This window comes from Cryptotermes secundus, unplaced genomic scaffold, assembly GCF_002891405.2.
Source record: "Cryptotermes secundus unplaced genomic scaffold, Csec_1.0 scaffold1251, whole genome shotgun sequence".
Taxonomy (NCBI): Eukaryota; Metazoa; Arthropoda; class Insecta; order Blattodea; family Kalotermitidae; genus Cryptotermes; species Cryptotermes secundus.
The window spans coordinates 668426-693313 of record NW_019721527.1 but is presented as its reverse complement, the minus strand read 5'-3'; the positions used below and the strand labels follow the sequence as shown (position 1 = coordinate 693313).

Below are 24888 nucleotides of genomic sequence, written 5' to 3'. Positions count from 1 at the left end.
TAGCATTCCACATTTTTGCTTCATTTAAACAATGCCCAAACATTGCCCATGTATCTTAAAATTCTGCCACTTAATGTCCATTATGGGCACCAGCCCAGGCAGATGGTGCAAATGCTGTATTGGGACACAGTTCTGGAGACCGAATGCCACAGTCCATGGCAGCAGAATTCTGGTAATGGAATGCCAATGCCTGGCAGCACAGTTCTGGTAACTGGATGCCATAATCCAGTTGCAGCACAGTTCTGGTAACTGAATGCCACAGTCTAGTGGCAGCATAGTTCTGGTAACTAAATACCACAGTCCTGTAGCAGCACAGTTCTGATAACTGAATGCTACAGTCCAGTGGCAGCACAGTTCTGGTAACTGAATGCTACAGTCCAGTGGCAGCACAGCACAATTCTGGTAAATGAACCCCACAGTCTAATGGCAGCACAGTTCTGGTAACTGAATGCCACAGTCCAGTGGCAGCACAGCACAATTCTGGTAACTGAAAGCCACAGTCCAGTGGCAGCACAGTTCTGGTAACTGAATGCTACAGTCCAATGGTAGCATAGTCCCTGGCAGCACTCCTGCTTCCTATCCATGAGGACCCAGGTAAAAATCTCTACCTGCACACCAGCTATCCTGACAGCAATTTTTTGTAATTTCTCTTAGCCCATCCACACAAACGGTACCCCAAATTAAGCCACAGCCACTTCTTACATCGTTTACAATTTGTTACGCATTAATCATCCCATCACTCGACACCTTAAACTCTCGCTATTGACAGTGTTGTTAAATGAACTATAAATATTGAGTTCTCTCTTGACTCTGATTGCTACCTGCTTCATGGTGGTTTATTGCTTCACTTACTGTTCGACCATCAAGATTGGAGAGATATATTGCTCCAAAATATCTATTGATTTTTACCAGACTATGTGATGTTATATTTCAGAGGGAAGAACCCTTCATAGTCACTGCTGCAAGAACCTCAAATCCAGCATGAATGTAATACACACATAAAACAGATTCCTGATCTACACAAGAACTTTTGGAAATGTACCTCTTCTAATGTTGTGCGGCAGACGTTCACCATTTTCTCAGCCTTTTGTGTGTAAGTAGAGTCCTTTCCATTATACAGAATACAGTTCTCCAGTATACGTTCAATGTCTGCCAGAAACTCATAGCGGTTGTGATACTTGTGTGCTGAAAGAGTTCACAGTCCAATAAATATGGTGCAATATCCTGACATACTTATGCATACAGTCTCTGCAAACAATAAAGGACTACGTTCAAATGATGGCAAAAAGGGAAAACTGTGGGAGGAAAGAAAACATTGCAGTCTTCATCCATTAACTGCTACAAAATGGAAATTATGCTTGAAGATATCAGAACTGAACCTGTAACCCACACAGGTTCAAAATCGTGTGTTACTAAACTACAAGATAATTTTAGCCACATTTAAATGAATAAGTAGTGGGCCAAACCAGCCGTTACACTGTGACCATCTATGGTCTATTGTACACAGGTGAGTCAAATGAAAACTGTAAAACTGAGATAAAAATTCAAAATATCATACCATTACCCTATAAGTTGGTAGACATGTTACCAGTGATATAAAGATTATCCTGTAGGTGGCAGTATAATGCAGACAAAACAGAATGCCATCACAGTGCCAGTTTGAAGATGGCTGCTCCACTATGTACATGCACAAAAGAAGAGCAACGTTCTGTAATTCGTTTTTAGATCAGTGAAGGTGTGAAACCAACTGAAGTTCATCAACAGATGAAGGTTCAGTATGGTGATGCATACTTGTCACAGCAGCAAGTGCACGAGTGGAGTAGGAAATTCAGAAATGGTGTGACGTCTGTGGCAGACACTCCTCTCCTGGGTCAGGTGGCTCACAGAGTTGTGACCCCTGAGTCTGTTGTAGCAGTTGAAGCCCTAGTGATGGAGAATCGCCGAGTGTCAGTGGATGAAATAGCTGAAATTCTTAACACAAGTTATGGATCAGCACACCACATCATTCATGATGTGCTCCAGTTTCACAAAGTGTCTGCAAGGTGGGTACCATGGCAGCTGACTCCAGAATTGAAACGACATGTTGACGCCTGTGAAGAACTTCTGCGGCACCTTGAAGCAGAAGGCGATGGCTTCCTTTCAAGAATCATTACCGGATGAAATTTTGGTGCACTACCACCAACCGGAAACAAAGAGAACAAGCAAGGAATGGCGTCATTCCTCATCACCAAAACCCAACAAGTTCCAAACACAGCCATCTGCAGGGAAGATTATGCTGACTCTCTTTCAGGACAAATGAGGCTTACTCTTGGAGCACTACACGCCTTGGGGGAACACTATCACCAGTGCCTCATATTGAGATCTCTTGACAAATCATCTTCGACCTGCAGTCAGATCAAAGTGACGTGGACTTTTGACTAGAGGTGTCCTTATGCTACATGTCAGTGCTTGGCCCCATACTGCCCGTGCAACAGTTGCAACAATCCAAGACTTGCACTTTGAGTGTCTTCCACATCCGCCATACTCACCAGACCTAGCCCCAAGTGATTACAGCATGTTTGGGCCACTCAAAGAGGCGATGAGAGGAAATAAGTTCCGTTCTGATGAAGAGGTACAGCAGATGGTACATAAGTGGTTGTGCAGACAACCACAAGAATTTTTTTTCTAGAGGAATCCATATGCTTTGTAAAAGCTGGAGTGCCTGTATTGAACAAAATGGAGACTATGTAGGAAAATGATATAGTTGTGTACTGCTTTCATTCAGTAAATTAAATTTAAAAAAAAATTATGGTTTTCATTTGACTCACCCTCGTGCATCCACTTTTAGTTAGCTCCCTAACAGTCCCACATCTTCAATGAAGCGCAGAGTTTGACATTTAGTGCGGGGCATAAACCTTGGTCACTGACTACAAGAAAAAATTTTTTTCTTCCACAACACTTGTGAATCATAAGAGAGAAATATGTATGCACTCACAGGAAACTTTCTTGGCAATGGTTTCCAGATCCATGGGATACTTGACAACATTGTAGTAGTCCTTGACTAACTTCTTGTTCACTGGTTTCACAAACGGCCATGATTCTGACATTCCCTTCAATTTGTTATTGACAACATTGTCAAGTATGAAAGAGAGGGCCACCTGATCATTATCATCTAGCAACGGGTTGATGGCCTTCTCGAGCCTCATCAGACGCTCCTCCTTGTCTGCCAGCCTCTCCACACATAGTGTCCACATTCTCTGGGCAGCCACTGTCAATGAGCTCTTAGCACCTGCAAAGAAAGATGATTCAAATTCTGGCATGCTGTTTCATAATACTGTATTCTCATGTGTTCTAAGTGACTATTGATAGGGTTTGGATTGGTAATTGGATTTACTAGATTCTTAAAACAACTTGTGACTACACTTTACAAATCACTATCACACAAAGACCAGTGTTCTCCATCATGATTTTCACTATGATGCTGGGTAATGTCTTCCAACAATGGATGTTTCTCTGTTCTTGGGCTCACACCTTTGCTGGCTGGCAGCCATACCACACCAACATCCTACTTTCCTAACTGCTGTCTCAAGACTATGTCATAATGTAAGCTGATCCTCATTATATAGCCTCAGCAGAGACTACACAGAAAACACTCCTTCCATCAGTTATTTTGTTGCTGGGTGATGACACTATCATCTAGCGGCATCATTAGAAATCAGACGTTGCTGTCTCTCAGCGGCAAATTTTGAAATTCCGGTCGGAGCTTTCAAAATTTCGGAAAAATTGGTTGCCATGACTTTTGAAGTAACCCACGTATATGCACCAACCTTCTTACCATTGTACAAGGTGGAGTTTTCAACTATCTGATTAACATCTGAAAGAAATTCTTCCCGGCTTTGGTATTTCTTCTGCCTGAGATTCTCTCTGATGCTCTGAAGATCCATTGGACGGGTTACTATTTTATGATAATCGGGAACAGCCTGTGACAGAAGAGAAATGTGTACATACAATGAAAGGCTACAGCTTACGGGCCTCAGAAACACTCATAGGTAGTACAACTGCTCCTTTGCATTTTTCTGGGAACTAAAGTGGCAGTATGTGTGTGAGGGATGACAAGCTATATACTGCATTTTACATTCCATACCAGAAGCACTGAATGTATCTTTCTTTCTCCAAAACACTATTAATTTATTTTTAATAATGTTTTTAAAAGAAATGTGCCAGTATTGCATACCACTGCTTACTGTCAGAAAAAGTATGATGGCCCTTCCTTTATTTAACAGTGGTTTGTCAAATGAGAAAGTATATGATGTTGGGGAAGAATATGAAAAGAAGGGGGCCATTATCTATTCGAAGATATTCCAGTACCTGCTTACATGAACTGGAGACAACTGTGGAAACAGTTCAGTTAGCCAGTTACCCACCAAGATTCTAGTTCCTTTGTCAAAAAGGAATTGGCACTAAACAGAGGGAAGATGATCACTCCTGTCTGATGTATGTAGGATCTCAGGGTTTCATGGCACACTCATACTGTGGTCATCTGGAATCTGATGCAGCTGGCAGGTGGGTATAAACATTCTGGAAGAGCTTACTGCCTCCATCCTTAGTTGCAGTGAATCCCTGAAGCATTGGTATCCACATACCAGGCTAAAATACAGTGTTATAAAACCTCAATATATAAGGCAGAGTTAGTAAATGGGTCACACCACAGGAACTGCATCTATACACCACATCAAAAACTTTAACATTTCAGCCATATACATAGAACATGAGAAGGATATGTGGAACAACAAGATCTGCCTTCACATGTTTAATAAGAAACTTCCTAAACGCAACATGACCTAGAAAGCCACGAAAGATCTCAAGCCGCAGTTCCCCACGTCACAATATTAATACTGTGACACATTATAACGTAAAGTATCATTATGCATTAAGATATATAGTGGTTACAAGAACTTAGATGCATAATACTGACAATTATGAGTTATATTGAGTAGGAATTTTAACAGCAATTTCAATTTTACATGTTTTAATTTGCCACTTGTTCAATATTCTTATGTCAAGTTACAACTATTTCAAATAACAAAGTGCATTTTTAGTCATATTACCCAGGAATTTTAACGACAATTTCAGTCTTACATGTTCCAATCTGTTACCTATTCAATATTATTTTCATGTCGAGTTATAATTATTTTAATTAAATAAGTGTATTATCAGGACAATGTAGATACAATATGAATTCATACTGAATAAATGCCACAACTCAGAAACAGACACCAAGTATTCATGCATGTGTGAGGATTACCCAGGTAAGGGTCGAAACACGTAGCGAAGTCATTAACAACAAAACTGAGCAGATGTTGGCATGGGAGTATCTGCCTTGTTTACTTTCTAACCTCACTGTTGTGTATGTAGACTGTCTCAAAATCATATCCATTTAAAGATTTGTCCCATCGCTACACCAATGCATTGAAACCCGCAGCATACGAAGGGGGACCCAAAAATAACTGGAAACGCCCTGTTGCGCGTGCATGCTTTGTAGTTACGAGTTGTGCTGCTAGGTGGTGTTAGCTGGGGGTCTCCCGCGACTGTTAGTGAGCTGGCGTCAGTCTGAGTTAACTGGTTTGTCTGTGGTGCTCTGTTGTGTGCGTTCCTGTTTCAACCCTTTGGCGATTAGTGAGATGGCCGACCAGAAGGAACAAAGAGTGTGCGTGAAATTTTGCTTTCTGTTAGGGAAAACTGCACTTCACTCTTCAAGTCGCGGCAAACATTCACGCGGTTTTCTCTTTGGTCATCTCCGAGCAAGCGAGGAACAAATTTTGCAGACACCCGTTTCATGTGCAAACCTTCGGTTAAAATTCGCTGGACTGTGCTCCATGAGATGTTCGTTTCCTCAGAAAGTTGGTCAATGGTCTTTCGACGATCTTCATCAATTTCACGCACACTCTTTGTTCCTTCTGGTCGGCCATCTGACTAATCGCCAAAGGGTTGAAACAGGAACACACACAACAGAACACCACAGACAAACCACTTAACTCAGACTGACGCCAGCTTACTAACAGTCGCGGGAGACCCCCAGCTAATACCACTTAGCAGCACAACTCGTAACTACAACGCATGTGCATGCAACAGGTCGTTTCCAGTTATTTTTGGGTCCCCCTTCGTAAAATTCTTTTTGACTGTTGTCTCAGCCACTTCCACATTTCCATTTCAACCTCTATTTCATCAGCAAAATGTTTACCATCCAGATGTGAACCTCTTTAGTCGAAAAAAAATTCCCATCATAAACAGGAAACATTTCTTTATAAATATCCTTTACACTTAGTCCTTTTGCCCACAGAATATGCATGACAGAACGCTGCTCTTCGGTAGTATACACCACAAGCACAGTTGCTACTTTGACTACTGAAACCAGCCTCTGAACATGTGCATGTACATGTGCATCTGCTACCTACTCTGCCATGGAGCTGGACTGTACTACTACCTATAGTCCATTCGCGGAGATGAGAGAGTCCTCGTAAACAAATGCACGCGGTACCTCCTTCCCTCTTTGAATGAAATCATGCAGTTATCACGTGATGCATGTACCCTTGCAGGGGCATCCAAAGTTCACTCTTCAGTCTGAATGCAGGTTAACGTGCGTCCGAATGCAGTGAGTACACTGAAGTAACTGTGCGCTTTATCCACTCCTTGCTGTCAGCTGTGGCGACGCGGGGCTTGCTTTGTTTACGCTAACTGTCTCGTCTCCGCGAATGGACTGTAGTGATATACATTCAACTCTTGATTATCCGGGGGCGGATAAACCGGTTTGCAGCTTAACCGGGGCTACCGGGGCTTTTTTGAGGCGTATATGTTGTTTAATATTCATTCACTTTTCTTTCACATGGTGAGTTGTAACACTATTTTTGCACTAGTGTGAACCAAGCCCTGCATTTTTTGGTCCCTTATGCTAACACAATGTTCTAGGGTAGGGGTGAAAGAATGCAAGGATTTGTGGAAAGTTTCAAGGACAGATACATCACCCAAGTTAGTCTCTTTGTATCGCTTTTCAAGTATGTTAGCAAAATGTCAGGGTGTAAAAGGAAGCGTGTTGTGTTAAGTATTCAACAGAAACTCGTGTGAGCCAGGCTTTGAAATGTTAAGCAGTGATGAAATCGTAAGTTCAATGGGGATGCAGCCAGAAGAGCGGGAAGAAAGTGAGAATGAGGAAGAGGTGGACAGTGCTGCTAGTAAGAAAATATCACATGGTGCTGCTCTTAATCATTTGGAATCCTTACTACAATATCTTGAGAGTGAAGAGAACAGTTTAAGTGACAAGCTAATATTACGTAGGCTTCGTATGGATATCCTTAAAAAGGAAAATGCCACGAAAAAGCAAACGACAATATTAAATTTTTTAAGCGTTAAGTGTGAATATTCGTAAAAAGTGTCGGATGTTGTTGAACACTGTGATTGAAATAACAAATTCATACTTCACTTCAGTGTAATGTAAAAAAAGTATTAAATAGGCCATGAGTTGACATAAAAATGAGGTTGAACAAATTTAAATACAGGTAGGCCTATAGTATTATGAAGGTACAGTATTACAGTACTACTTTTAATAAAATTTGTCTTAACCGGGTTTTCGATTAATCGTGATTTCCATCCCCACCATTATCCCGGATAATAGAGAGTTGAGTGTATATAGAAAACCTATTATGTCCATTACAGCTGTTTTACTTCCATTTGTATCCTGTTTACTGACTCTCCCTTGCATTTCGGTCTGACCTTGTTCAATCTTATCTCAGTTCATAATCATCAAGTCTTCAATGAAAATTATTAATCCTGAAACCTCTTCTACATCCTCGAGTGGTTCCAGACACATACATGGTCTGACAATAAAGTTTGCAACCCCATCATGGTAAAAGTGCTACATACCTCATTGCTGAATATCACTGTGGTCCCCTTGGGAAGCTATGCACTGATGCCAGCACCTAGTTCATCCTTCAAAACAATTTTGGAACTGGTTTTCTGGAATGGCCTTCAGAGCTGCCATCATATTACTCCTGATGTCATAAATTTCATCAAAATGCCTTCCTTTCAATATTTCCTTTCTCTTTTGGAACAGAAAAAAGTAATTGGGAGCTAGAGCCAGTGAACAGGGAGGGTGTTCCAGCACAGTTATTTGTAAAAAGTAAGTAAAGGTATCCCTGTAACAGGCCATGGAGGCCCATAGGGTTGAGAGATGTTGAGGTTCCCACATTTTCTAGACAATCGGCTCATAGATGGCGGCAAGGTTGTCAGCCCTATGCGCCGGCCGCCCTTTACCCCCAAGAATATTACTAGCTAAAACCTCCATGTAAGCAGGTCCTATTGGACCATTTTTGCATACACCTTCCTCATGACAGGATCTTCAGTTAAGATTTTCCTAACTGTTTCTCTGTTGATGCTCCCTTGCTCTGCTATGCTCCTGACAGTCAGCTGATGATTTTCACGCACAATTTGACAAACTTTTGCAACGTTTTCTTCAGTTCTGTTCATTTCTAGCCATCCTGATCTCTCTGTCAGTGACACTTTCTCTTCCTTCAGAAAAATGTGTCACCTACTTGTAAACTGCTGTTTTCTTCATAGCATTATCGCTGTAAACTTGCAGTAACATCTCTCTGATATTGCTTCCACTCTTGCCAAGTTTAACAAGAAATTTAATGTTTGTTCCAACATCCTCATGACAGCACACCAGAACATAATCAGACAATAATAGATGTCACTCAGAAAGAGACTGCCACAGACTAACAACACATCTGTGAAACACTGATATGTCAATGTCATCAAACCATACTGAGGTTTTTGTCCATTGCTGCCATGGCAAGCATACGGTGGTGAGTTGGCGAACTTTACTGTCAGATCTCATAAATTTTCATAGTATTCCATCTTCCAAAATTTAACATAGTACCAAATACCCACTGCAATATCCCCAAATTCACTCAGATCCAAAACCTGGCCACATTCAAAATTGACATACAGAGATCCTATTTAAACCGGTGTGTTCAACAGTTCTTCAACCCGCAGTTTTATTTTGGCAGTGCTATCACACCCATGAAGTTCAGCATATTCTTGTATTTGTGATCATCTAATTTTTGGCCCCTAGTTTCTAATTAATCATTTCACAAAGTCCTTTATTGGTCCCTATCCTGAGCCTGATCAATCCAGTCCATAATACCCCATCCTACCTCAGATCCACTTAAATATTATCCACCAACCTATGTTTTAGTCTTCCTAGTGGTCTCTCTCCTTCTGGCTTTCCCACCAATATCTTATATGCATTCCCCTTCTCCCTCATTCGTGCTACATGCCCTGCCCATCCAATCCTCCTTGATCATTCTAATTATACTTGGCAAAGAGCACAAGTTATGAAGTTCCTCATATGCAGTTTTCTCCAACCTCCTGTCACACTTCATCTCTCTTTGATCCAAATATTCCCCTCAGTACTCTGTTCTCGAACATTCTCAGTCTATGTTCCTCCTTTAATGTCAGAGACCAAGTTTCATGCCCACACTGAACCACAGGCAAAATTATAGTTTTCTTATTCTAATTTTTACATTTTTACACTGAAAATATGAAGACAAAAGGTTCTGGACTGAATGCTAGCAAGCATTACCCAGAATCAGTCGCTCAAGTTCCACCTGAATTTAATTTTAGTCTGTTAACTATCTTTCCCAAATATCTAAACTGTGCCACATTCTCACATCTGTGAGCTCTCTTTGTCATGATTTTTCCCTGCATTCTGCTGATGAGACAGCAATATATACCCAGTCTTCTCTGCATTTACTTCTAGACCAACCTTCTTACTAGAGTCAATTACAGTTTCTGTGTTTTTCTCTATGGTATCTATGTTATCTCCTAGTAGATTCACATCAACAGTATAGACCAGCAGCTGATGTGTCCCATTTAATTTCAGTCCCACCTGGTTTTCCTGGACCTTCCTAATGGCATAGCAAAGTTGAAAAGCAATGGTGATAAAGCATCTTCTTGTTTCATAGAAGCAGCTGTTACTATGCAACAATATGTACCAAATTACATCGAATCATATCCCAGAGGCCTGTATGTCTTCCCATGAGGATCTGCAAACTTAACAACTGTAAACCAAGAGCTGTTCAGACCCTACTTATGATAATTGTTTTTATAGTGCTTGGAACTTATACTCACAAAGTTTGACCGTACCTTGGCGTTCACAGGGAACAAGAAAGGCTGAACATCTGGGAGATCCCTCATTTCATTGAGTATGGACTCTAGAATAGTTGAAAGTTCTACCACTGGATCTGTGCGTCGCCTATTTGCTGGTCGCTGCTGGCGTTTCAAGTAGTCGCAGTGCATCTCGTTAACAGCACGGCGTTTCTTCCTTGAATTGACGGCATCTTTTGGCACTTTCAGTAATAAAGTTCGGCGCTTCATCTCTTCAGCATGCTGGGAACATCAAATTAAATAATATGTAATTATTAACGAGACTTAAAAAGTGAAGTTTATGTTGAGATCTGAGGTTTTCACAGCAGTGCAGATTTAGGTTGTCTTCCAGGTTATGACACCACACAATCTGGTAGATAAGCACCAACGGTTTTGATAAATCCGTTGCCGCCATTCTCAAGTTCATATTATTTGCAGTTGCTCTGAATTATCCATGTCAGAATAACCTTTTAAAACCATTAATAACAGAGAATCTATTGCACATGTGAAGTGTTATAGAAGGTATCTACATCCAAGAGTTGTAAAGTTGGAGAAATTGCAAAGCAAACTTATAAACTTCTACTACTGTCATGTAGTTTAATTAAAGATTTTATGATGGACTGGACATGAAGTGGGGTGAATAAGATATGATAAGCTTGCAGAATTTTAGTTAGGAACCTCTTACAAAATGGTTACATGGGAGATTAAGCCAAAGACAAGAATGAAAATGTTTTTTTGAGAAATAAGTTGAGGACATGAAATGATCTAAAATGGTAGGATTTTGTGTTGGTGTCAATGAACTTTCTGACTGTAACATCACATAGAGTGCTGAGAAGAATATTTGAACCTAGGAGGAACGAAGAAACATGAGGTTGGGAAAGGTACGTAATAACAAGCTTCATGCTTTGTAATTTTCACCAAATATTATTAGGGAGATCAAAGAGCAGGGCATGCAGCATGCATAGGAGAGATTGAAAGTGTGTACAAAATTCTAGTCACAAAACCTGTGACTTCTTGAAATATGTAGGCATAGATAAGAGGATAATATTAAAACTGATCTAGGAAAAATTCGGTGGGAGGTCTGGACTGGATTCATCTAGCTCAGGATAGAGACCAGTGGTGGGATCCTGTAAACATGGTACTGAACCTTAAGGTTCCATAAAAGGCAGGCAATTCCTTGAGCAGTTGAGCAATTATTAGCATCTCAAGAAGAACTCTGTTCTATGGAGTTACACCAGAGACTTATATTTTCACTATCTTTAAATACACGAGTCCCTGGGTGGGGATTACTCAAGGAAAAGAATGTTGGAAAGTAGAAGACAGGTTGGACATTCTCTGATGTAATTCTGAATGGTTCCAATGATAATACAGTATATTACTTTAGTGTTCATGTGTTTCTGGATCCAATTCAGTGACTGAGATTAGCTTTTTACTGAGCTGCTGCCTTGGTACTTTTCACCTGAAGACAGAAACAGATCCAATTTCCATACATCATGTTCTGTTTAGAATACTACACGACAAAAGTCCACAAACCCAGTAATACACACTAATTACTTTACAGTGGGTTATGTTGTTAAAAGAAACAATTCTGATATGAGTGGCAAAAAAAGTAAAGGTAAAGTTGTCCCTGTGCTTACCTAATTAAGCACTATTCCATGAAAGCGTATCGGGGAATGGATGTATAGATCCACATTTTCTTGACTTTGGCATTAGTTTGATGTGAAAGGTTTGCTTCATGCCCCAGCCGCTTTACTCCCTAGGATAGAGCCCCCAGCACCCACTGAGTAGGAGATTGGGTGGGCCCCAGAGACAATCTGGGCAATGTGGAGAAGAGAAAATTCTTGATCTTACTGGGACTCTAACTCCAACCCCTTGGTCGTCCAGCCTGTAGACAGTCACTATACTGATTGTGCTATCCTGGCTCCCCCGATATGAGTGATATAAGTAAAATATAAAAAGGAAGGGATCCTATTAACTGTTATCTGTAAAAAAAGAATTGGTCAGTACCTTAAGCAGTTTTCCTGACAGTTTAACTTTGGTGCCATCCACGTTGACAAGGTCCTCATCATCGGCATTAAGCTGCTTTTCGATCTCCTCCTCCTGTTCCTCCGTCATGGCCACATTAACAGGGGGTGCTGGAGCAGAGGGCTGGTATAGGGGACAGGCCTTATTTGTCCGCATGTGGCCCACCTGAAACAACAAGTATCACTGCCTAATCAGTATTCAGTAGTATAAATCAAGACATGTAGAAACATCACAGCAATATTTGTGCATTCACTCTCTTCCGTTCAGTTACCACAAAAACCATAAGACTTGTGGGAAAAGTGTATTGAATGCAAATTGTCTCAGTCCTCTCTAGGCCTGCAATTTTTGTTTAAAATATTTTACAGTCCTGTACATAGTTAGTGAGTGATGGTAAAGATACACTCAAGGAATACATTTAGGTCTTCATGTAAAGCGTCTGTTATTGGTGCCAGATATTAATTAAAACTGGCTTGTAACAACAAACTTTAGTAAAACTCCCCAATATCGAATTTAATGAAAATCTATTCAACACTTCTTGTTACATGTGGGTAGACAGACAAGGAAAAAACCTATAGTACATCTTTGCAACTTCTCACTGAGAACACACCTACAATTCATGTATTATCTATTTGTCTGTTTAATGACACAGTGTACACCACTGAATGACATAATTAATGCTAAGCTGGACTAAATTTAAAAGGATGTGGACAGAAGCAATCACGGTCTGACTGGACATCTATCCTGCCATTTCCCTGGAGTGGAGGGAAAGAAAACAAAACACAAAAATCCTCTGTCAGGATGGATGACCTGCAGGTCAAGATTCAATCCAGGGGCTCCAGAATACAAAGCATGAACACTTACCACTCATCCAATATGTTCAGTCAAAATTTCGTGGAGGAGACTTGTTCCTGGGTACACATTTCTGTGCTAGTGTATTTAATAATTTTACATAAGTTTCCAAAGAATGTTACACAAGCATGTTAAACTATGTTACTAAATAAACTTACATTTCCGCAAGCTCCGCACTTCAGCTTGAGATCCGGCTTCAATTTTGGTTTCTTCCTCTTGGGCGTGGCACTGTGTGGTGGATGATGGGGCTGATGCACGACAGGAGGAAGTGCCACTGGGTTTGGCAGCATGCCCGGAATGCTTGTGATACCACCTGGTGCCAGAAGTGATCCTTCAGGGGTCGTACCCATTGTTGGATTAGTGGGATTTGCTGCACGGATTCCCATCAAACGTTCACGTTCTTGGTTACGCTTGATTCGCCGCAGCTGTTCTTGGATGCGACGCTTCTCACGCTTCATCTCTTCTTTCTGATGCTCGTCCAATGTGGCAAATTGCCGGATGAAGGCTTCGTCCTTGGTGGTTCGAATCTTCATGTAAGTGTCAATAACCGCAGGCTTCCGAACAAGTTCAACTCGAGTAAATTCTTTACCTTCAGCGTTACGAAATGTACGGTAGATTTTCAACACTCGGCCTGCAGGACATAAGAATGTACTGAGTTTCCACACAATGTGGCATCTGTTTTACAGCTTCAGAATAACAAGGGAAGGGGTGTGTAGGGTACTATCTTCTGGGATGTGATAACACTTGCATGGTTTACTACACTGACCTAGCTGATGGCAGAAGTATGTCCCTCTGAAATAACAGTGAACTTCTGCCAGATTACATGGCGTCATATCCCAGAAGCCACTATATCCAGTCCCTGACCAACGAGGTTCTACTAACACAAATTTGGTTGAGCACAGTGTTTAAAGTAGGGCTGATTATCATCTAATGCAACCAGCTTTTCAGTAAGATGACATCAGAGTTCAAATGTCAGTAGGATGAAGAGATTTTTCTCTTTTCCACAGTGTCCAGACAGGTTCTGCAGCCACCCAGCCAGCCAGCCACCCAGTGAGTACTGAGGGGTCTTTCCCTTGGGTTAAAGCAGCCAGACTTTGAAGCTCCATCTAATGCTGAGTTTAAGAAGATACGGAGCTATACCTCCACTCCCCCATATATTTCCATAGTAAAAAAAAAAGATAAAGCTATCTGTCACAGACCACGAAGGCCAATAGGGTTCTGAGATGTCGAGGCTTCCACAGTTTCTAGATAATTGGCTCACAGATGGTGNTAGTAAAAAAAAAAGATAAAGCTATCTGTCACAGACCACGAAGGCCCATAGGGTTGTGAGGCTGTCAGCCTTACGTGCAAACTGCTCTTTAGCCCCCAGGAAGATTCTTAGCACTCATTTCTCTTAGAGGCTGAGCAAACCCCAGGGCCACAGTGTGGCTGGAAAGATTACATCAACTGAAAAATCCAGTGACCTCATTGGGACTCAAACCCGCAACCTTCTGGATTGCAGCATAGTATCTCAACCAACTATGCTACCAGCTGCCAATATATCTCCATGGCACAGTTATTTAAGCACCATGGACAACTTCATCCTTACCTTAATGAGATAAGTTGTGAGGCTGGGAGGTGGATGGAACTGGTTCAGGATCATGTAATATTGAACTTACATTGAAACGTCTTCATATTCACTTCTAGAGCCATGTCTTTTCAACAAATCTAACAGAGGTTTAAGTGAATCTTGTTGGAAAAGTTGGGGTTCAGATCAGTAAATTTTTAATCTGTGCTCTGGTTTGATGAAGTTCAACAAGCAATGTTTTCCTCTCTACTGAGGCACATAAACGTGAGGGCTCCTCACCAGGCTGTGAGCTGTAGCCCATCAGGGACTGGTTATCATCATCCTCCTTCTTCTTGTCCTTCCCCTTCCTCTGATCCTGATCTCCACCTTCACCCATGATCATCTTCCTCAGCTCCTGCCTTTCTTGTTCCTCCTTCTCCAGTGACAGCTGCATAAAGAACATGCCATATTTTCTTTAACTGGTTATTTAATGGTGCTGTCAGTATTGAGCCTATACAGTGTTGGACCATGTTCTTTAAACACTGACAGCAAAGTGATGGATCCCTACTTCTGTGGCATTTTCACTAACCAGCAAAAGCGCAGAGAAGTAATTTTTGCTCTGAATCAGACCTTTGCAGTTGTCATCAGTGAAAATATTCTGTTTACAGTTTTTTTGGGGGACCAGTGGCCTTGGACATTAAATTGAGGAAAATCTTAAATAAGACCGAATTTATTGACTTACGATCATTGAAATTAAATGCTATATGATGGAAAACCTAAAACTGAGAAAAATGAAATGGTGGTTTTGATATAACTTATTCCTTAACCCTTTATAGCATAATTGTAGCCATATAACACCACCTGCTTTAGCATTTAGCTCACAAACTGTATTTATGTGTTCTGTACGATTCACACAATAAACAGTGATTACTTCCCTAACAGCCTGAACTGGCTGGTACTTATAATGAAGACAAGTGAATTTTTGCTGTATTTTTGACATCACTTTATATTAAAAACGAATAAAACTATTCACTCTTTTGTCTGGTATATTTCCTAGCCAAACTGCTAAATCTTTAAAGAAGGAATAACATTCATGTTAATAAAATTAATATATAGTCAGACAGTTGAAAAAGATTAGGAATGTGGATTCAAATCACGTGCAGAAACTGCTGCAATACCTGTGTCTCACTTTAACAGCTGTGGCTACCATATTTACTGCCAAGGGTACATCACCGAGTGTGCTCTATTAGATCTGGTGTAGGAAAACATGAAAGTTACATTTCATATAAATTATTCCAAGTTATTATTAACCTGTGTACTGCATCTTTTTATTTGACAGTGTATTTCCACACTATGCAGCCAATCTGTTTATTGGTCTTCTTATGTCCATGTTCTCATGCCTTCAAGTTATGTTAACTAACCTGTGTACTAGTCTTCTTATTTGACAGCATATTTTCAATATTCTTGCCCATTTCTTCTATGTCAGAACTGTCTTCATCAGAACTTTCTCCTTCATCTGTGGACAGCACCTCATTGGACGACAACACTCTGTTTTGCAGGTCAAATATCCGTTGGCATTCCTCTTTGTACCTGAAGTTATACATCAGCCTTCAGTTAGTTTGGAGGTCTCTGCAGGTCCTGAGGTTGTATATAAACTGAATTTTACCATACTGTATTAATATCTTTCTAGCAAGCAACTTCAACAGGGAAATCTGAGCAGAACTCACAAAACCAAATTCCCTATTTCACAGATTCCTTGTTCTACAAATCCTTTCAGTACTGAATAAGTACTGCCTGGACATACCCACTGTGTTAATTTATTCTGGCAACTTTCTTTGACTATATAAATTTATGATAAGTCTGGTGGTCTTGGGGTAAGACACTAGACTGTAATTCAGAAGACTCAAAGTTCAATCCTCACTCATATCTGTGTGCAGTTTCCATATGCAGACTAAAACCTTCACCTCCACCAAGGATAGATCTTTGAGAATGTAAACAATATCAGACCCTGTAAGATTTGAGGCTTTCATGGCAGTGACTATGAAGAAAGCAGTCTTCTGGGATTTGGCACCGTGTATATGTGGTGTTAACCGACGTTTCGGAGGAACGTATCGCCTCCATCTTCAGGGTAGAAGAAAAAATATAAGAAATCTGCAAAGCAAAGAGACCGTGAGAACCGGTAAAAGCAGAGATGGAGGCGATACATTCCTCTGAAACGTCGGTTAACACCACATATACACGGTGCCAAATCCCAGAAGAGTGCTTTCTTCAATATCAGACCCCTCCCCCATCATATGAGTCCAGCTGTAGGTCCCTTCTACTAACGATGAATCTCATAATCTATCGTTGGGGGTAACAGAATCTGTCCTATGGTGCCCGCACCTTAGAAACAGATTCTACACATTTGCCTAGGTGGGCAGGAGCTGGAAAGGCTAAAATATAATGTATCTGGGGCACTAGACAAACAACACTTTGGTCTGAAAACCTCACAGGAAGAGATTACTCACAAACCACATAAAATAAATAGAAAATAATTTGTCAGGATGTCAACTGCAGTGAAATAATTCATGAAAGGCTTTTACGACAGGTATTTGTTATGACGGTAATGAACTTCTGAGTGAAATAACAATCTCTTGATCAGTTATGTGACTACTGAATGCTCAGAACAGGCCATGTATCATGGACTTATTTAGCTTAAATGATAACTAAGTACCTTTCTTGATGTTCTGCGATTGAGAACCTGTTCCCCCGTGAGAATTTGGTCATCCCCTCTTCTCCAGCCTTGGCCTTCTCAGTTGATAACGTTCGAACAACATCAATGACTTCCCAACGAGACAGCTTCTTGATCTTGAAACAAAAATAATTCATAATTCATTAATGCAAGTTTTGCAACTCCAGTGTGGGGGCATGCTGTAGCATAGTTGGTTGAGGCACTATGCTACAAGATGGAAGATCATGGGTTCGATTCCTGATGAGGTCACTGGATTTTTCAATTGACCTAATCCTTCCAGCTGCACTATGGCCCTGGGGTTGACTCAGCCTCTAACAGAAATGAGTACCAGGAATCTTCCTGAGGTGGAAAAGGGCAGTCAGCGCTGCCTGACCATCATCTGTGAGCCAACTCTCTAGAAAATGTGAGAGCCTCAACATCTCACAACCTATGCACCTCTACAGACTGTTACAAGGATAGCATTACCTTTTACCTTTGCAACTCCAGTGTTATCACGTCTTACATTTTCTACACACAAACTTTTGGCAACTTAAATTTCAATTGTCTCAACATAAGTCTGTTGGAATTCATGTATTTATTAGAATTAATCACAGNCCTTTTACCTTTGCAACTCCAGTGTTATCACGTCTTACATTTTCTATACACAAACTTTTGGCAACTTAAATTTCAATTGTCTTAACATAAGTCTCTGTTGGAATTCATGTATTTATTAGAATTAATCACAAAGTATTTCTACTCCACTGACTTCTCCATAAAACTCAACGTGATTGCTGTGGACCATAGTACTGAGGTCCTCACAGCAGAGGTCATGAAGATATGGTCTCCTAGGTTGTGACACCAAGCAGTCTGGTGGACAGATACCAATGTTTCAGAAGAACCACAGTCCTCTATTTTCAGGACAGAAGACATAAGTCACTTCTTCCACACATCGAAAACACTGGTACTGGCCTAGAAGACTGTAATCCCAATGTATACAGTGCAACCTGAATGTATCAAGAATTTACAAAATTTGTAATAATGATTCTTCTCCTCTGCTGGAAAAGGGAGGGATCCAGAGGGTAGATTAACCCTTACTGACCGAAGTTTGGGAAGCAAAAGTACAAGCACAGTTATTACAAACATTACAAACTAAAGCACTGAAATAGAATGATGAACATGCTGGAAGAAAAGTCCTTGGTCTATGTTTGGTGTTAAAAAGTTGGCAGTATATACTAATGATTTCTATTGCTAGAATGAAGTTCTCATTACAAGCTATATTTATTCTCTCACAGTTGCACTGTAAGTGTGCTTTCTCTCAGAGGGAAACTTGTTACTCCTGTCTAAAGAATAAAGCCCATTGTTCCATCTAATACTATTTCTCTGTGTGAAGTCAAATTACTGCATCTTGTCAAGACCAATCTGTGTGGAAAAACGAAACTTCAAGCGTATGAGACCCACCTCTTCTTCTGGTACTCCAAACTTCCTCAGTAAAGCCTTAGCATTGTTGAGTGACAGCCTCCTCAAGTCAGCATCTGTTCCTGTTACAGTTCTCTTTGGTTGGGCCTCCTGCTCTTCTTTGCTTTGCTGCAACACAAGAAATGTTCAGGTCAGCACACCAGAATGGGTTTAGGTTCCACTGAGTCACTTCATTCAAAACAAAAAGAACTTGTACATCCAGAATATATGAGGACTGATCAAAAAAAATTTGTCTGGGGACTGTGCAGGGTGAAGGAGTAGAGGCCACTAGAAGTAGTACACATGAACACTGAGGCAGGCACCCCACTGGCATGCTACTCATGTATCCCATCCATAAAGAACACCATACATTACTGCCAGAACCACTACACCACCATGGAACCGGCGGAAGGGCAGGAGGGAGAAGAAAAAGCTAAGGTTCCAGAATCAAGGCAGTAGAAGAGTTTGCTGTATTAAAAAATTTCATGTTCAAATTTCAACCTAAGGGACTGGCTATCCTAATTAAAGATTCTATGGTTCTTCTCAGTCCCTCTTTGCTAATGCTGTGACAGTACCTCAAATTAAGTCATGACCGCTTCCTTCTACATATTTTCTATTTGTTAATCATCCTATTAACTGATGCTCTGTAATGTGAAGTATTCAAAGCATATTAAATACACCACAAAACTACAAAAATAAAAAGTGCCAGCTTGGCCTAGGGGCTGAGCACAGAGTTAACAGCCCTCCACTGTAAAAGAAATTCTGCTACACAGCTTAAAAAGCAAAGTCTTGGAAGTGGACGTGTTCTTTGGAATAAGCCAGCCAATGTCTGAGAGACATGTGATGTGTGTGCCTGGCATGTTTGCAGTTTATATAAGTTCAGTACAGTTTCTAGTAACATGGGTAATGAAATAAGAACTTGACACAAAACTGTAGGAATCCTAGTTGTCTAATCAGTGTAGTTATAAAAAGGAAATTTGAAGACTACCACTGTGGGATGAGACATGGCGTATTCCAGTAAAAGAGTACCAACATTTTGGAGGAACATTCTGCCTCCATCTTCAGGGCCCAAGAGTAAACAAAGCAAAATGCAAATAAGAAGTGGGTAACAAGCAAAGCACTGCTAGCTGTCTGCTACTTGTTGGTTCTTCCATGCTGAAGATAGAGGCAATATGTTCCTATAAAATGCAGATCACCTCCTACCAGACTACATGGCATTGTATCGCAGAAGACAGAACTCTTCATAATCATTGCTGTGAGAACTTCAAATCCAAATGAAATGTATTCATTTTGTTGTAGAAATGGGAACAACACCCACACCTTTGTACTCCCCATCAACAGTAAAAGAGACAATGTGAAGGTCAGTTTTATGAAGGAATGACACTGTGCAAGATCACACAATTGTAGCAATTGAATTATGTCATGATTTCCCATCACAAGTGGCTCTTTCCAGGTTTGCAGGGCCAATGGCATGTACGCAGGCCCTACACAATGCTAGCAAAACAATTAAATTAATACAGACCACTTCTGTCATTCAACATGAGGAATTTCAAATCATACACAATTTGAATGACAGAAAGGCATATGAGATCCAGTTTTCATGAAGGTTAACCTTTTTTATCTATACATCACAATATTACAAGGGTAAGTCAAATGAAAACCTTAAATTTGTAATAAAAAATCAAAATTTCGCACCATTATCCTGTAAGTTGGTAAGCGTGCTACAAACAGCATGCAGAATGGCCTGTAGGTTGCAGCATAGTGCAGATGCACGAACACCATCAGAGCACCAGTATAAGATGGCTGCCCCACTTGAGACTTGCACCAGGGAAGAACAGCGTTCTGTTATTCGGTTTTTGTGTAGTGAAGGTGTGAAACCTATTGAATTTTATCGAAGAATGAAGTTTCAGTATGGTGATGCATGTCTGTCACAGCAGCAAGTGTACGAATGGAGTAGGAAGTTTGCAAATGGTGTGATTTCAGTGGAAGATGCTCCTCATCCGGGTCAGGCACATCAAGTTGTGACTCCAGAGAACACTGCAGCAGTTGAAGCCATAGTGAGGGAAAACCGCCGAGTGACACTGAATGAAATTGCAGCAAGTTTAAACATTAGTCATGGTTCAGCACACCACATTGTGCACGATGTGCTCCAGTTTCACATAGTGTCTGCAAGATGGGTGCCATGGCAGCTGATTCCTGAATTGAAAGACCGACGTATTGATGCTTGTGAAGAACTTCTGCGGGGCTTTGAACAAGAAGGTGATGACTTCCTTGCAAGAATCGTTACTGGGGATGAAACCTGGATTCACTTCCACCAACCGGAAACAAAGAGAGCGAGCAAGGAATGGCGCCATTCCTCATCTCAAAAACTGAAAAAGTTTCGAACACAACCATCAGCAGGGAAGGTTATGCTGACTCTCTTTTGGGACGAAAAAGGCGTAATCTTGGAGCACTACACGCCTAGAGGGACCACTGTCACCAGTGTATCATATTCAGATCTCCTAAAAAATCATCTTCGGCCTGCAATCAAGTCAAAGCGACGTGGATTGCTGTCCACAAGTATCCTTTTGCAACATGACATTGCAAGGCCCCATACTGCCCGTACAACAGTTGCAACAATCAATGACCTGCATTTTGAGTGTCTTCCTCATCCGGCATACTCACCAGACCTTGCCCCAAGTGATTTCCGTATGTTTGGACCACTCAAAGAAGCAATGGGAGGAAAGATGTTCCGTTCTTATGAAGAGGTATGCCACATGGTGCATGAGTGGTTGCACAGACTATCAAAAGAATTTTTTTCCAAAGGAATTCATGCATTTTGTAAGCGCTGGAGGACTCGCATTGAGCGTGGGGGAGATTATGTTGAAAAGTGATACAGCTTTGTACCACTTGTGCACAATAAATAATACTCAAAAAAATATTTAAGGTTTTCATTTGACTCGCCTATGTATATGAGCTGGGATATGATCTATCATATATCCCCACAGTAGCAGCATAACAGGAGGGCATTTCATTCCCCTAAATCCAAATGATACAGCTTAATTTATTCGTTGGTCACTTGGACTGTACCGTTGGTTTGTTGGGGACCCTGACATAAGAGAAGCCTTCTCCACAGCCCGTGGGGTCCGCAGGTCCTGTGAGCTGCAAGAGGCACTTCCCCTTTATTGCCTGAATGTAGGCCCGGGTTGTGTTCCAAGGAGCAACCTTCACTTCATCATCCATCTTCAGTTGCATTTCCTCATCATCATCTTCTTGAGGGGTAAACAGAAACTTCTCTCCATAGCCAGCATCCTAAAACAATAAATTCACTTAGAGGGCCTGAATGACTGATTTTTTGGATTATCTAATGAGTAGCACAAAGCCCACTGAAACTGTTGTGGTTATGTAAATTATCATGGAATTCAGGACATAAGATGTATTGAGAGAGAAATTTCTTGCACATGCAACATACTATGCCCACAAAAACAAAGGGGATTTTATGCTCTCTCATCTTATAACTTGAACTCCAGTGATTTCATTTTCATCAAATTTTATACTGGAGCTCCCTGCACAACAAAATTGCTGAATTATGTCTAATTTCATAAAGACTGGAGCAATAAAAGGGGTATGAAGAAAGCTGTCTTCTGGGATGTGGCGCTGTGTAGAAATTGTATAACCGACGTTTGGGAGGAACGTCGGTTAACACAATTTCTGCACAGTGCCATATAGCAGAATACGGCTTTCTTCATAGTCACCGCCATGAAAACCTCAAATCTTACAATAAAAGGGGTACTTTACATAAAGACAAATTGAAAACCTGGAGGCAATAACAGATAGAATGTGACTGAACTGTTATGCTGTTGATAAATTTCCTATATTGTTTATTTTATTGTCAGGATATCTAAGCTCCTTGTTGATTACACTTTAAAAAAAAAATTAAACAAATCAAGATTATGCCAGGTAAGAAAACGGTGATCTATATTTTAATAAATTTGTCTCATCTATTGGGGATAAAAGTAAAGAGTAAAAAATAAAGCTATCCCTGTAACAGGCCGTGAAGGCCCATAGCGTTCTGAGACGTTGAGGGTCCCACATTATCTATACAATCGGCTCAAAGATGGCAGTAAGGTTGTCAGCCTTACGCGCCGGCCACACTTTACTCCCCAGGAAAATTATTTAATAAATTCCTGGTACTCATTTCTGTTAGAGGCTGAGACGACCCCAGGGCCATAATGCGGCTGGAAGGATTAGGTCAATTGAAAAAAATCCAATGACCTCATCGGGACTTGAACCCGCGACCTTCCAACTTGTAGCATAGTGCCTCAACTACTGATTTTAAAGAAAACTTGTAATATATCAGATTAGTGTAATAAATTGGAGGATACTAGAAGAGTTTGTTGTCTACAAAGACAAGAGACATGAGTGGAGGTATGCAAATATTCCAATTAGACCAACATCCCTGTCAGCGGTCAAAAATCTGTGGGACTGTAGCACACACACAGCCTGCAGATCAGAAAAATCGTAGACATACAACTTACTTTAAGCCTCTGTTCAGCAGCAATCATACTGAAGTATGCACAGCACTGCTCTGGGGAAACCATGGCACGGATCTCTTCCTCTGTCGGCAGCCGGAAGTCAGGCTTGATAACCCACCAATTGGAATCCATGCCTAGGTAAACACAATCACAACATACCCAGAATCAAATTATGTAATGAAAATGGCACAATGAAGCTACTATTTTTAGCACTACCAAATTTAACAAATCTTACTTCTTAAAGACTGGGCAAACTGACACAGCTCTAGCCTTGTATTCAGGAAGTTCTTCGTTTGAATCTTTGCTGGGACCCTAAGTATACTAAGATTTTTCTGGTTTTCTTCAGTCCTGTCAGCCACATGCCAAGATACTACCTCAAATTAATCAATGACCACTTCCTTCTAAATCCTTAAGACAGGTGTAGCCTACCAACAGCATCATAAAACGCCTCCCATGCCTCCGAAATGAACTTCAAAGGATGGACATGATACACAGGGGAGCCCCTGCCTAACTCTCTAACAGGATAATTCACATCCTGCAAAATTAGGAAGCTTGGAAACATACAATCCAATGCAGTAAATGCACACTCTTTTTAAGTTTACTTTTGGATTCTGTGTTCCTCTGTGATCCTGACGTTTCTTGTGCTAAACTCTCCAGAAGAGAAGCATGTTCTTTTTCTCTCAGTGCTTATGCTTCATGTGGGTTGCCTTGACACCAAAACTTTCAATCTATCTCTGCCTTCCCAGAGCTCGTTCTCACTGGTATCATCCCTCACAATGACCCCTTTCCTCAGCCGCTGGGTAGTCCCATCCTTCCTCTTAGTCTCAATTGGAATCTATGTGGTGCAATCCAAAACTTCCTGAAATATATTAATAAAAACTATTACGTCTTACCTGAATCTTATTCTGCACCATCACCTTCAAAGTAGTCCCCTTGGGAGTGCATACGCCGATCCCAGCATTTCTGCCACTTTTGAAATGCATCCTGGAAGTCTTTCTTTGTTAGGGTGTTTAGTACGGTCTGCATTTCCACTTGAATTTCCTCAACTGTATCAAATCTTCGCCCCTTCAACTTGATTTTCATCTCGGGAAAGAGAAAAAGTCACATGGAGCTAAATCTGGTGAGTACGGTGGGTGGGGAACAACAGCTATCTTGTTTTTAGCCAAAAATTCCTGCACAATATAAGCCGTATGTGGTCGTGCATTGTCATGGTGCAGTACCCAGTTGTTCGTGTGCCACTTCTCCAGACGTTTTCTCCTTACGTCCTTCCTCAAATGCCTTAGAACATCAAGATAGAACTCTTTACTGACTGTCTGACCAGGAAGGATGAACTCCTTATGAACAATCCCGTCAATATAAAAAAAAAAACAGATCAACATGGACTTAATGTTGCTCTTGACTTGTCGAGATTTTTTTGGCCAAGGTGAAGGGCTCCTCCATTGCAATGATTGCTGCTTACTTTCCGGGTCATAGCCATAAACCCAACTTCCGTCACCAGTGACAACCTTCGAAAGTAAGTTAGGATCCTCTTGAAGCTGTTGTTGAAGTTCCCTGCAGACTTCCAAGAGATGCTGCTTCTGTTCATTTTGCAGCAGTTGTGGCACAAACTT

General features: G+C 40.9%; 1 protein-coding gene across 7 annotated transcripts in view; it reads right to left on the bottom strand.

Annotated features, from left to right (window-relative positions):
• The window catches only part of LOC111875561 (transcription initiation factor TFIID subunit 1), a 59187-nt gene that overhangs the window by 6671 nt on the left and 27628 nt on the right, over positions 1–24888 (bottom strand). For 5 of the 7 annotated variants that reach the window (XM_023871895.2, XM_023871896.2, XM_023871899.2 and 2 more), the window contains exons 14-25: positions 23282–23412; positions 21834–22055; positions 18768–18893; positions 17313–17446; positions 16021–16189; positions 14900–15047; positions 13212–13684; positions 12187–12369; positions 10165–10422; positions 3815–3959; positions 2975–3268; positions 1043–1185 (exon numbers count right to left, since the gene is read on the bottom strand). In XM_023871895.2, the coding sequence (XP_023727663.1) occupies positions 1043–1185; positions 2975–3268; positions 3815–3959; positions 10165–10422; positions 12187–12369; positions 13212–13684; positions 14900–15047; positions 16021–16189; positions 17313–17446; positions 18768–18893; positions 21834–22055; positions 23282–23412 (2426 nt within the window). The remainder of the gene's footprint in view (positions 1–1042; positions 1186–2974; positions 3269–3814; positions 3960–10164; positions 10423–12186; positions 12370–13211; positions 13685–14899; positions 15048–16020; positions 16190–17312; positions 17447–18767; positions 18894–21833; positions 22056–23281; positions 23413–24888) is intronic. The other 2 variants (XM_023871900.2, XM_023871901.2) reach the window with 1 other exon arrangement.